This window comes from Epinephelus lanceolatus, chromosome 23, assembly GCF_041903045.1.
Source record: "Epinephelus lanceolatus isolate andai-2023 chromosome 23, ASM4190304v1, whole genome shotgun sequence".
Taxonomy (NCBI): Eukaryota; Metazoa; Chordata; class Actinopteri; order Perciformes; family Serranidae; genus Epinephelus; species Epinephelus lanceolatus.
Window position 1 is genome coordinate 31,373,125 of NC_135756.1, and position 15,156 is coordinate 31,388,280.

Genomic DNA, 15,156 nt, shown 5'->3' on the forward strand with positions numbered 1-15,156 from the left:
CACTGAACCAGCATGGCTACCACAGCATCCTGCAGCGACATGCCATCCCATCCGGTTTGCGTTTAGTTGGACGATCATTTATTTTTCAACAGGACAATGACCCCAAACACACCTCCAGGCTGTGTAAGGGCTATTTGACCAAGAAGGAGAGTGATGGAGTGCTGCGGCAGATGACCTGGCCTCCACAGTCACCGGACCTGAACCCAATCCAGATGGTTTGGGGTGAGCTGGACCGCAGAGTGAAGGCAAAGGGGCCAACAAGTGCTAAACACCTCTGGGAACTCCTTCAAGACTGTTGGAAAACCATTTCAGGTGACTACCTCTTGAAGCTCATGGAGAGAATGCCAAGAGTGTGCAAAGCAGTAATCAGAGCAAAGGGTGGCTATTTTGAAGAAACTAGAATATAAAACATGTTTTCAGTTATTTCACCTTTTTTTGTTAAGTACATAACTCCACATGTGTTCATTCATAGTTTTGATGCCTTCAGTGAGAATCTACAATGTAAATAGTCATGAAAATAAAGAAAACGCATTGAATGAGAAGGTGTGTCCAAACTTTTGGCCTGTACTGTACATATACGGACATACATATGAACAGATGGATGAACAAACTGAAAACATAATGCCTCTGGCAACAGCTTTGCTGGCGCAGAGGCTTAAATAAAAGACAGAAAATAGCATCATGTGGGTGTTCCGCAGGCCATTGGACAACTGGCTCAGCCCAAAAAGATCTGAATCAAACTAAAAAAGCAACTGCATATCTGCTTTCCTATTTGGCTTCTACTGACTCTAGAAATCTAGTGCTACATCTTGTGTTTATTGCCTCCTCTGATTATTACTTTTTTCTTCATGAGACATTTTGCTGCATTAGACACAAATGTGTCTACAACAATAATTTATTACATGATTCGGCTTTTGGTTTGCTCTCACTGTGTCAAGTCTGCTTGGGCAATTTGACAACATAAAGGATTATCCATCCATAACCACTTAGCGGTTAATATTTTGATATCTGCTCATTTGAAAAGCAGTCTAATTTATGCTTGGAGCAATGATATGAAATGAGCTATGACACTGACAAAGCCATTAAAAAACTGCCATTAAAAAACACCTACAGGCATTATTGAACATTACTGGTGTTGGAGCCTAGAGGTATAATAAGGCCAAACTAAATGTCTTACAGATGGCTTCCTTTCAGGGAGCCTAATCACTGCTACCATAGGTGCATTTCCTTGTTGGATAAACAGCTGAAATTGGAAGAATATTTTATCTGATGAAAGGGCACTAAGCCCAACTAGAAATATCTTTGAAGTTCCACATTCTGTATGTTCATACATATGTTGTATGTATACTGCATTATGCTGAATCATCAACTGCTAACAGGCTTGGGCAGCTCTGCACATCTACTGAAACCTTGAAGAGACATGACACTTTTTCAAGGTTAACAAAATCCATAATGCTTTTACTCTGCCTAAAGTAGAACCAAATGTGTGTCACTGAGTGTGTGCTTGGCTTGAGACTCTTGAATAATGCAGGTCAGGTCTTGCATGTCTGAAGTGACTGAGTGTGAGCATAGTAGGGACAGAAGGGTCTCACCTTGAGGTCTGACACGTCTTTGTAGCACTTCTCGGAGCGGGTGTGGTCGGACAGCTGGACATTCCAGAAGCAGGGCAGCTGGTGAACCAGGAATGGGTTCTGTTTGATCACAGCGTTGAAGATGTCCTGCAGACACACACACACACACACACACACACACACACACACACTGAGCCTTATGCTTTGCCTTATGTTTCATCATCTACAGGCCTGCACTTCGCCATTTAATGTGTCTAATTGATGACCACCAAGTTGTTTAAAACCTTACCCTGGTTATTGCATAGATGTAGGGAAGGGAAGGGTAGGGTAGAATGTTTATTTTATGACCACATAAAGCTGTGTTAAATTTTACCCTGCTTATTGCATGCATTGTGGGTAGGTTGCTAGGATAAGGTAGAGGAGGGTTGGGTAGAGTATTTAGTCAATGACCACACAAAGTTGTGTTAAATCTTACCCTGGTTATTGCAACCTGGTAGATTGGACAGGGTAGAGTAGAGTAGGGTAGGTTAGGGATGTAGGGTAGGGATGTAAGGTAGGGTAGAGCGGTAGGGGAGGGTAGAGTGTTAATTTGATGACCACACAAAGCTGTGTTAAATCTTATCCTGGTAATTGCATGGGTTATGGGGATGTAGGGAGGTAGGGCAGACTAGGGCAGAGTGTTTATTTGATGACCAAGCAAAGCTGTGTTACATCTTACCCTGGATATTGCATGGATTGTAGGTAGGTTGTTAGGATAAGGTAGGGTTGGGTAGATAGGGTAGGGATGAAAGGTAGGGTAGAGTGCCAGGATAGGATAGGGTAGAGTGTTTATTTGATGACCGAACAAAGCTATGTTATATCTTGCCCTGGTTATTGCATGGATAGTAGTAAGGGAAAGGAGGGTAGGTAGGGTAGGATGGTAGGATAAATAGGGAGGTAGAGTAGTTAGAATAAGTAGGTGGTAGAGAGTAGGGTAGAGTAGGGTATGGTAGTGTGTGTAGGTAGGTAGACAGACAGATGGAAATATGTTTTATACTAAAGACCAATTTAACAAGCACAATAAAACAATGTATTAAAAACACCACATTTTAAACAAAAACACTCTCAAATTACCATAGTGTATGTCTAACATGTCTTTATACTTTATCACAATTTTTAACTTATTCTTTTGATATGGTATTGTGCTCTTGTTTAATCAGCAAATGATGGCAGCACATGGATGCCAAAAGCACAGGGTAACACATTTTTGCAGACTGTAGAAGATGGTAATGCATATTACATAAGTCTTTCAACTTGGTAGATGAAGGCATGTACAGAAGGAGACTGGGGTGCCAGAACTGACGGGACACATGAATCTGACGTGTAATTAGCCTCTAATTTGAACACACCTGAGAAACAATGGAGATTTGGGCTACATAGTAATTCCTTTAATTGCATTGTTTCCTTAACTTACATCTTCACCTTGCGTCATGGTTTGGTGTGAGTTTTTACCCATATACGCACTGTCCAAATATAAATAAGGGCATACAGCTTTCACTGTTGGCATAGTTTATAGTCCTCAGTTTGCTTGAATATGTTTGAACTGTTTGACAAATACCTGCACATTTATTTAAACATGCACTCTCTGTTTCTACTGCCCCTTAGATCAATCAGACCACACTGTGGTAATACCTTTACTGCAAACTGAATGCACAACAACCATTTCTCCTGTCAGCAATGCCTTTTTTAAAAATGCTGTAAATATTTGTATACGCATTTATTGATATTCTCTTAAAGTCATTATTTAATTATCTGGGTTATGACTGGAATGATTTATGCTTTGCAGAAATGATTTATTAGTCCAAATGTTATAAAAGAAAGAAGTGAAAATTACAGAAATATATCTCACATCAATTACGTTTCTACCTGACGTGTTAGACAATTAAAAAAAATAGCTGAAAAACAGCAGACTCTCTTTCTCTCCCTGACTAGTTATATAACTCATGCTAGAGAGGAAAGGGCAAATAACAGATAATGAAGAGATACTTTTTTGACTTTGGGATCTTTACAGGTGTACAGGACAAAAGTCTCAGTGACAGATTCCAGCTTCCTAATGGTAGACATAAAACTCTACAGCCACATAATGAATGTTGCGATAAAGAGGGCTGACAGTCCATTGGAGGAGCTCATACAGCAGAAGGCAGATGGAATGCTCAAACGATTTCTAAAGCCCCGTTCATTCTCCAAACTGCACACCTTGTGGGACTTTACTTAATGAAGGTTTAATTAAAATCTCATAAATGCACCTCTCATATAAATGAGCTCTGAATAGCTCTGAGATAATGGGGAGACCCTTCACCAAGGTCTCAGTGTCTGCCCTTACCATATTAGATATAGATAGATAGAGATATATTGAAGTTAACGCCTCTTTATGACCTTCAGGATACATGTACACTGGAGTAGGATGAACAATTTATAAATGGAATGGTCTGTTGCACTCGCAGATGAAAACAGAAGCAAGCACTATTTGTACAGCAGTTGAGGGTTTTGTGTGTTTTTGTTAAAGCTGCTGTGGATACCTTGCAAAAGAACATAACAGTCCAAAACACATCCACCAGCAGCAGACAGGCGTATATACTTGTCATTGCACATATTGACTAACGTGAACATTTGCACATCCCCTGTTCAATACTTTAGTGTGTCCTGCAGACACTGCAGACACTGCAGACACAGCTTTCTCACTCTAAAAACTGTTGTATTGTACATATTTTTTTTATGTGTTTTTAAGGGTTCAAGCCTGAAGGGCTGAAACCCTGTTATTTTTGCTTTGACTTCTTCTTCTCTATTTTTCTTCCGAAATGTTTCTGCAAATTCCTGTCAGATGGTACACTGTAGAGACATGAATTTTTTATCATTGATTGGAAGTTGTGCACAAATGCTGCTCAAGAAGTATGACGCAAATTGGCCAGATGGGGATGCTATAATTAAAGCCTAAAAATTCAATTTTGAAAGGCCACACCCCTTTCATCATAAGTCTGATTGACTTGAAATTTAACACACTAGTGCAGCTCAATGTGCTCTGTGAAAACCACACGGGAGCCATGAAAGGACCACAGTAAAATTTTTAATTTTTTGGAAAACACATTTTTGACATCGCCTCCTTCACCATAGATCTGATTCTATACAATATTTTCAGTGAATCATCATAAAACTGAGCTTATCCAAAGTTATTAAAAGCTTGTTGATATCTCATTGTGATTTCTCAATGATACTGACCAATGAACTTTAGAGAGGGCGTGGCTCAGCACATAAATAGCCCTAACTCCATAAGCACTGAGCCAACTATCACAAATCTTGAAGAAAATGTCAACATAAGTATCTGAATCATACCCTCAAAGTTTTATCAAAATCAACCACTAGGGTGCACCACAAATTAAAACAACGGATAAAAGGATATGTTAAATCCTAATGTTTAAACCATGCATGTAAAATTATTTTAAAATCGGTCAATAGGGGGCTCCACCAGTTCCAAACAAGTGCAACAGCCTTTTGCATAATTTAACCATAAATAAATGACAGTTTGTTCAAACATCACCAAACTTGGTGGATTTTTTAAAGTAAGCTTTTAAAGCATCGCCTCAAAATATTTCTGCAAACAACCAATATGAAGCAACAGTGTTTCTTATGGCCCAGTAGTCATTTGTACATTAACAAATGAGCATCTGTTCAACTGTCATAAAACCTGTTGGTAATCGTTAATGCAGGCATCAAGAACTCTCAAAGGTCTTGATCCTATGCAGCTTTCAAGTTTTAAAGGTCTGTGGGGGCTTGAACCCCGGAAATGCCGCTTGAGGCTTTATTTATAATATATTTCTATATTTTAATTTAATTCTATATTTATGTTTTGCCTGTTGTAGTACTTTGGTACCTACAAGAAACATATTAAGATGATATGGAAAAAAAAAGACAAACACCAAGGCCAATTTCTTGTGAGTGAAAATCCACACTGATTTTGACTATAGTTTTCCATTTCTTCTTTCTTTCTTTTTGTTGTTGTTGTCAAAGGCAGTTCAATTACAACTGAGAGGGAACCTTTTGACTGAGCTTTTCATTTGTTGCTCTTTGTCAGTGACATGCTCAGATTTCTATTATGAGTTATAAAAACATTATGGAAAGGACCCCACAGAGAAACAAAATGTTTTTCTTTAACTTTATGCTTGGTCAGGTGTGTTTCCTATTGTGTGTAAACATGTCTTGCTCAAGGAGAAGTCTGTTCTGGATAAAAAACTGATTTTCTGACCCCATGTTGATGCTTACTCCAAAAAGGCCAGCAGATTGTTTTTCCAGAGATAAATGAACACTCTTTACATCTCTTCTGAGATGATGACTTTCTCTTACAGATGCTTCTTTGAATCAGTTTTATTTTTTTGTGTTACAGCTTGGTTTGGAAATCTATATCTCTCCAATAAGAATAGATTTGAAAGTCTTGTCAAATGGCCAAGTAAATTTTCAGGGAGGAGCCAGGTCAAGCTCTTGGACATTTATAACAGGCAGGTCAAAAGAAGGGCTGATGCTATAATGCACTGCCAGGATCATCCACCCCTGGATGAGTTTAAGCTTTTGCCCCTGGATGTCATTTCAGCGTGGGCATTAGGAGGAGCAAGAGATTTATTGTCTCCGTCATCCTAAATGACATTGTAATGGTTAATAGCAAATAGCACTGTGGCTGTATCCCTTGCACTTCCCTTGCACTCTTGCACCTTGCACTCTTGCACATGTGTAACCTACTTGGTATGGTATGAATTTCCTTTTCCCTGCTCTAGCTCTGTTGATTTATTGTGATGGTGTGTTGTTGTACTTTGTATTCTGTTCTCTGTATTTATGTGAAGCCTTGCTACAAAACAAATTTACCCTCAGTGGACAATAAAGATAACCTTGAACCTTGATATCATGGTTGAATATTGAGCTGATTTTGCCAGTGTCAAAAAGTGCATGAGACTTCACAAAGAGTGGAGAGTCTCCTCGACTTTGCTAGACACAACAAACAGACCTGATCAAGCGAAAGGTAAAGAAAAACCTTCCATTTCTCTGTAGGGATCCTTTCCATAATTCAATTTCAATTCAATTTTATTTATAAAGCCCAATATCATAAATCACAATTTGCCACAGAGGGCTTTACAGCATACAACATCACTCTGTTCACTGGACCCTCACAGCCTATAAGGAAAAACTCCCCCCAAAAAAAACTTTAAAGGGCCAGTGTGTAAAATGGGTTGAAAACCGTTGGAAACAGTGACATCAGTGGTCAAATTCTAGATTGCAGGGCTCACTCGCTCACCCCTCCCGTCGGGTAAATGACGGTGGCCTCGTAGGGACAAAAAGCCTTGCGCGTTTTTCAGGAGTAGGTCTATCTAGCGACGAGGTGAATGTTTATTTAGAAATCTAAACCATGTTACGATATTGTAATGAATCCCTCACGAGCAGGAGACCAGAGGAGCGTTCGGGGAAAAAGGCCCGTTTATTTGAGCACTCCAGAAACTCTGGTAACACACCACTCCGTCCCAAACTCTGACTCTTCTGGCGTAACAGACACACTTCTAACTTTACACACATACTCGTTTATGATACTAAGTGGGGACCCCCCTCCCTTCTCTGCTCCGCCAATCTCCAGCCCGCACACTGACTGACAGGGTAGCCGGTAAACAGTGCTCAGCTGTTTATTTAGTCTAGCAATATCTCTGGACTATAGTAGCTGCAATGGACGACTTTGAACGCGATTTTGAAGAGTTTCTTGTAGCGGACACAGACCCAGAGCCATACCTGTTTGAGCTGGAGCATACAGATGAGGAACTCCATGTGTTTGATGCTGAGCGGGTGAGAAGAGAGGCTGAATGCACAGAATGGGATTCGGTGCTACTGCTGCCATTGTTGGGGAGATACTACCAGGAGGAAAAGCGCCGCAAAGAGTGCATCACAAGGAGTGAAGTTGCGTCTTCTTTTCCTTGCAGATGGCGGTTCGGGTTCATTCTCTCCTGTTGTGTGGTAAGTGTGGTCCATTCCCAAACTTGATAACTAAAAAAACTTTTCACTACTCTCTATCGACGAACCACTAACACTCTGCTGTTTCCTCCTCCTTCTTCCTTCCTTCCACTGTCTTCGTTGGTTCATTTATACACGCGAAACACGTTCTCTGGCTGGCTGGATTGTCCGCTCGAGCTGCCGTACATACATGGCGGCGCAAGATGGCGATCTCTCTAAAGCAAGGCCCTTGCTATATATATATACATATATATATATATATATATATATATATATATATATATATATATATACATACATATACATATACATATATATATATATATATATATATATATATATATATATATATATATAAAAGCATAATTATAAGGCTACGAAAACCAAACGAATTTTATTTTATAGCGATCATACACTTGTATAAACATATTAATGGGTAGAATATTCAGATTCAGACTCAGATTGACAATAAACCATGCCAAATATTACACACTGGCCCTTTAACGTGTGTTATCAGTAACACGGAATCTGAGCCTGTCAGTGGCAAAAACAAGTTATAACAGTGCAGCCTGTTTCACAGCTGTACCTGTAGCACTCTCTCTCAGCACGGGACCAGTTTCAAAAATAGTTATCTTCGTTTGTCACTTAGACACAAAAACATGGAAAAATAGTGTCCAGGCTGAATAATACCTAAGTTTCCCTTTAAGAAACAAATTGCTCTCCTCCCACTGAAAAAGAACGGGGGAGAATTTGCATCGCTTCACACCATGTTCAAACAGCACTGTAGCTGGGAAAAAACAAATCTCAAGGGATCTCACTTCAACACATATTGTCGATTTGAAGAGGGGAGCGCTAAGCAGTCAGTATGCTTCATAATCCTTATCCAATTGTTGGACATCATCTAAAACCTCTTGGGGGTTGCAGCTTGACAGTTTTTGTGATTTTCAAACACTGACAATCTGACAAGCACGGCCACTTTCACAAAATAACTGGTCAGTTGTGTGGAGGTGTGAAAGTATGTAGGATTTAAATTTGTCTCTCAAAGTCTTTTTGTTTTCATTCTTCACACATCTACCTCTGTCAGTTTATGTGAGGACAAGTGAGTGCAACCCAATGGATACCGTTGACAATATTTTGTTCCAAAAATAAATGCGATAAATAATATTATTGTAATTTTGAGACCACTTTATGCCACTATTTTAATAATAATATAATAGAATAATAACGCAAGTGCACCCTTCAAAGATGACTGAACTTTTAATTATTAAGAATGTTCAGTATGTCAAAAGTGAACAAATGATGACCGATATGTGTCTCTTGCATGCCACAGGATTGAATGCAATGTTCTGAAAAAAGGTCTAACAGACCCAGTGTTGAATACTGTGTAACACAAATGCTAATAACTCTTCCTTTAGAAAGAATAACACGAAAAGGGAAACAGGGTATCTCTGAAAAGGTTTGGGAACCTTAGCTTATGTGAAATGTATGGACCTATCAGATGATAAGGAGGAAGAATGAGTACTCCATGATAAAAAACCTCACAATATGGTCACTTTGTGCTTAATTTTTTGTGAAGATAATGAAATAAATGTCTAGTTTTAAAAAATGTTTAGTAGTTTTATGTATGTACTTAATATGGCTTTATGTCTGAGTAGTTATTTGTTTGGGTTGTGTCTGTGTGTGCCTCAGTGTGTGTGTTTTGGTTGATGAGGCACCCATTTGTTCTATGTATAAAGAAAATTTCTAATAAACATATTGTTAATTTTTTTTTTTTTTTACACATTTTAATTTGAGTAAGAAAAAAATGTGTTTTTTTTAAGTTATTAATATCTCTTAATATATACAATTAAGGATCCATGACATTATAGTACCTTTAAAGGAATAGTTTGCTCCCAGGAACAGGCAACCTGGGAGCCGGGCGGTTTGCTGGTGAATTTACGGATGGGAGGATAAAGTTTTGAAGGATAAAACTAAAAACAACAGACTTTTTTGGCTCATTGACAGGGGTTGGCAAGCTAAGGACTATCGAGACTGTGCCTCTTCAACTTCAAAAGTGCAGCTGCAGGCTACCGGTAAGCTACATTGTGTTGTCTTTGAAAAGTTGTTTCATTTCTCTTTGGACTTGTGCAAATAGGTGGGGTGGAGAAAAAAATAAAAGGAGAACTGAGGCGCTCAAGCTTTATAATCAGTGATGTAGTGGAGGGTATACAGAGGTATACAGGGTATACCCACCTCTTTTTCCAGGGCTTTTACAGTATACCCAACTTTCAGCCAAAAAGCCATTGGTGTAAGAGCCACTTAAGGACATATTTATATTTGGTAAAAATGTCTGTGTTAATATGACATATCATATAGGTTCTGCTATTATTTCAGTTTGCACAACCATTTCTCTATATTTTGAATAATGCCAAGGTTATGTTTATATTTACTTTTACTTTATTTATGTGTTAGAATACAGGAACCAGTTACTTATGACAGGTATGGTGCCATAAGGCAGTTTAGTGCGCATGACAAAAGGAGATTGTTGATAACGTCATGCCTAAAGATGATATGAAGTCTGACGTTTTTGACCATGTTATGCAGTGTTAAAGTGGATAATAACAGGTAATACAGTAAGAATATATAAAAATAGAACGCTGAGCTGAAAGTGGACTGTACGAGATGTGATTTTGGAAGGACTTGGCCTGCCGTTTTGTTTCGTTTTTGCATTCTCAATAAATGTCGTTCAGCTTTTTCCCTACCTCGTGTGAGTACTGTGGCTCTTCCCAAAAGGATCAGGAACAGGAGTCACAACTGATGGCCACTATACTTGGAATATATAGGAGAGTATACCCCCTTTCTCCTTGATAACTCACCAATCTACCTAGCAGTACATCCACCTCATCAAATGCCACTACACCACTTCTTACAATGGTCAGGAAAACCCTTTAGTCTGGCATCACTTTGGCTAAAACAAAAACACGTGTAAGCACAATGGGCAATATTGAAGTCGGCAAAATGATGGAGGTCATGTCCATACATGGTACAAAAAGTTGATACTGTAATAACCATGAATTTGCAAGGTTATCCCCTTTTTGTATGATTTATGGGGCTGGCACTACAAAGACAAACAAAAGATATAAAGTTCTTGGAAAGAGAATCGGGAGGCAGTGTAATGCGACCCGGGGGAGGCTATGACGGCACATTTTTCACCTCATTTTCCGCTGTGGCCATTTAGAACAAGCAAAAAACACTTTGACCTTTAGATGTGGTCGGTTGACATGTTGTACAAAGTAGTTTATCTTAAGCATACAGAACCCTTTACTGCGGCTTAGTTCAACCCTAGATTTTCAGGTAGCAGTGGCAGAAAACAAAAGGGCTTGCCACAGTTTGCATTACCAACAGAATGTAGAATGTATAGTGAAACAGCCTCCTGCGACCAGTGCAGGCGTTTTTGTGATTTGCTCATGTGAAACGGCAAATTTTGAGTTGGCACGTCTGAGCTGTGAGGATGTGTATGTGTGTGTGTGTTACCTGGTCTGCCAGGGAGGTGGACAGCATGCTCATTAGTTCTCTCTCTGCAGTCAACCTCCACATCTGCTCCCATCTCAGCTTCCGCAAACGATCCAGGAGAAGCAAAATCACCCCTGGAAAGTACCACACGCGCACGCACGCACGCACGCATGCGCACACACGCACACACACACACACACACACACACACACACACACACAGATATGGTAGCTTAAGAAACAGAGAGATTACTATCTAGCTGCCTGGTAAAGGTGATTAAGTCCCATCATGAGGCTTCGAATCACATCCTTGTGTTTTCTGAGATAAAGCTGCAGACTTAAAAAAAAAAAAAAAAAAAAAAAAGACAGACCAGACTTTGGGTGGAGGAAACATGTTAAAATCCTCCTGGAAGAACAAATAATTCTTAGAAACCCGTGTGCTTCTTTTTTTCTGTTAACTTTCTCCCTCAAACAAACAAGAAAAAAATAAAAAAAAAACCTCCTCCTTCTCAGTTCGCCGGCTAATAAAAGAAATCTTCAGGGCAGCTACAAATAAAATCAAGCAGCCAATTTTCAGAGGGACAGACATGGTGAATATTCTTTTTGCGAATCGGAACAAACAAACCATCTTTCACACCCTGCTGTGCTCCATCTGTTGCCACGGCCACCGCCACAGAGCCAACCGGCCGCAGCTGAACTGGAGGCTTTCTGTCAAATTGCCGTCGTGTTTAAATGCAACACATGCTTTCCGGTTTCTGTTCGGTCACACTGACAGGAAGTTTAAGGGCAAAACGCTGAGCCTTTACAAAATCGACGTGTTCAGGTGAGTTTTGCACAGCCCCTGCTGAAATGTGTCTGCTGTGAAATTCACGGAGCTGCTGCAGCGGGTCGTGCTGTTTGTTTTGGGTTATAGTCAACAGAACAATTATCCTCTGGCTCCAAACGGCACAGAGAGAGCTATAAACCCTCCTGAAGGAAAAGACCTGCTGGATTTGAAAGAGGAAAAAAATACAGGCAGGGGAAAATAATAACAAGGTGTAATGGAATCCAATCAATTTCACTATCAGCTGCTCGGAGGCTCTGTGAAATTACACCCCACACCTTTTTGAAAATGTTTTTCCATACAACTTTTAACAAGCCTGCTGGATGCCGGCATATGTCATCGATGCCTGTGCAAATGCACCACGTTTTTGCAAGGGGAGAAACTGCCTCGCTGCTGCTTTACTTACACTGTTATACTTTGAAATGAAGCTCTCAGAGGATAAAAGGAACACAGGATATAAATGTACTTGGACAGCCATCAAATGTTTCTCTATTACAGATGGTAAATGAGAATTACCTTGGATGGTTTAAATAACAAGTTATAATCACAGAAAGAGGTCAATGCTAATAAATTAAACTGTGTTTCAATACAATACAGATATGCTATATACAAGTTATATATACACAGTAGGAGTGGGCAATACGGATAAAACTGTCACTACCATTCAACCAGCCCAGTCACCAGAAGAAAATGTTGTCATTTTGTTTTACACAATTTTAGAGTGAAAAAAGGGAATGAAGCACCCTGCAAAAGTTTGGGCACTATAAGACATTTGAGCTCTCAACTTTTACCAGGATCTCAGACCATAATTAGCTTGTGAGGACCATGGCTGACTCCTGAAGCCTTGTCCCAACAATCAGCAGCCATGGGCTCCTCTAAACAGCTGCCTAGCACTCTGAAAACTAAAATAATTGATGCCCACAAAGTAGGAGAAGGTTATAAGAGGATAGCAAAGTGTTTTCAGGTAGCTGTTTCAGTTCATACTGTAATTAAGAAATGGCAGTTAACAGGAACAGTTGAAGACAAGCTGAGGTCTGGAAGACCAAGAAAACTGCTTGTAGGATTGCTAGAATCGTGAATCAAAACCCCCGTTTGACTGCAAAAGACCTGCAGGAAAATTTAGCAGACTTTGGACTGGTGGTGCACTGTTGTACTGTGCAATGACACCTGCACAAATATGACATTCATGGAAGAGTCATCAGAAGAAAACCTTTCCTGTGTCCTCACCACAAAATTCAGCGTCAGAAGTTTGCAAAGGAACATCTAACATCTAAACAAGTCCTGCAAAGCAAAGGTATGTTTGGAGAAGAAAAGGTGCAGAGTTTCATGAAAAGAACACCTGTCCAACTGTTAAACACGGGGGTAGGTCAATCCTGCTTTGGGTTTGTGTTGCAGCCAGTGGCACAGGGAAAAATTCAAAAGATAGAGGGAAGAATGGACTCAGTTAAAAATTCTGGAAGTAAACATCACACCATCTGTAAAAAAGCTGTAGATGAAGAGAGGATGGCTTTTACAACAGGAGAATGATCCTAAACACACCTTGAAATCCACAATGGAGGAGCAAGCTGAAGGTTTTGCCATGGCCCTCATAGTCCCCTGACCTAAACATCATTATAAATCTGTGGATAGACCTCAGAAGAGCAGTGCATGCAAGACAGCCCAGGAATCTCACAGAAGTAGAAGCCTTTGCAGGAAGAATGGGTGAAAATCCCCCAACAAGAACTGAAAGACTCTTTGCTGGTTACAAAAAGCTTTTAAGCGCTTAGATGCTGTGATACTTGCCAAGGGGGCGCTACTAAGTACTGACCACGCAGCATACCAACCAAACTTTTGCTTTAGGCCCTTTTAATTTTTTGTTATTTTAAAACTGTAAAAGACTGAAATGAAAAAGTATTCTTGCTCAAAGTATTTAAGAAATGTGTCATCTTTAACTTTTTACCCTTTGGAAATCAGCTTTTACTTGCTTAGCTATTTACAGTTAACAAAACTTTGACCAGGGGTGCCCAAACTTTTGCATGCAACTGTATGAGCTGATTTTGTCATCATGGAACAGAGGAGATGATGGATTGCGTGTCAGCCATAGACTGTATATAAAGATGGACAACGCGTTTTCACTCACCCCTACTGTACAAAAATGATGCCAGAACATCTGGCAACAGCATACGGCTGCTGCCATCTCTTGCTGGTGACGTCTTTGGAGCCTGAGTCTGTGCAGTAGCGTTCCCGCCCATACACCTGTCCGACCAATCGTGAGCAGCGCCACTGACAGCAAACATACTGATTGGCACACACGGCTGTCAATCACAACCTCAATACCCCCTTTTTTAACATCAAATTACTAGAAATTATTAGATATATCAGAATACCGAACACTTGAACAAACATCAGTGCGATAAGAACTACCTAAAATGACAGAAACCATCTTCGGGAAAAAATTATTTGACATGTACTTGGTGTTTTTAGTGTGGCCCATTTCCCACCCACTAACTTAGAGGGGGCAGGGTTTAAGACCTTTAATGCAGCTAACCACCAGGGGGCGATCAAGATGTTTTGGTTTCACTTTTGTGGAACTGTCATTTCATCCATCATTATGTACATTCTATGTCGTCACCAAGATGAAACATCTCCAAAGGTGCAGACCACTTCAAATTTTTGTGTATCCAAGTGCCACTGAAGTTAAGGTTTTTGGCTCAGAATATGAGAAAAGGATAACGGCCCTTTTACCATCTTTACCAAGAGTGTCTCTCTGTTAGTTTAGCTAGAGATGTCAAAGATAACTTTATATTTCTTTCCAGCACAGTGACAATATGTTCCCTCAAACACGATGTTGACTTACCTTAGAACAGATGTAGACATCCTTGTAAATTTTATCCATGTTGTGGTCTACCGCATAACTTTATCCAAAGGACACTTTTCTCGGTTGAGATGTGGTTTAGGTAAAGGTAAAAAATACACCCCGTCGCCCAGCCTCTCAGCATACCTTGTGTAGTTGCATGTACCCTATGCACACCGTTTGACCATTTTTAAACTTCAAATCTCAGAAAAAGCTCATAAAACCAAACAAAACTGACTTTCTGTAATGCCTTTCAATGGACGTCCAGGCAGAGAATGTCTGAGTGTATGGGAATGGCTATACGCACTGTTACTGGCTCATCGCAATTGAGGATGGGGCTTAGCCATAGGTCAATTTCCGGCAGTGTTTGATCCAAGTGTTTTTCACTGAAAGCCCCCGCTTTTTCAGCAGTTTTTGTGT

General features: G+C 39.9%; 1 protein-coding gene across 1 annotated transcript in view; it reads right to left on the reverse strand.

The window, feature by feature from the left end:
* large1 (LARGE xylosyl- and glucuronyltransferase 1) overlaps positions 1-15,156 on the reverse strand; it is a 171,000-nt gene that overhangs the window by 26,322 nt on the left and 129,522 nt on the right. Inside the window, exons 8-9 of the mRNA XM_033614595.2 lie at positions 11,103-11,215; positions 1,593-1,718 (exon numbers count right to left, since the gene is read on the reverse strand). Of these exons, the coding sequence (XP_033470486.2) occupies positions 1,593-1,718; positions 11,103-11,215 (239 nt within the window). The remainder of the gene's footprint in view (positions 1-1,592; positions 1,719-11,102; positions 11,216-15,156) is intronic.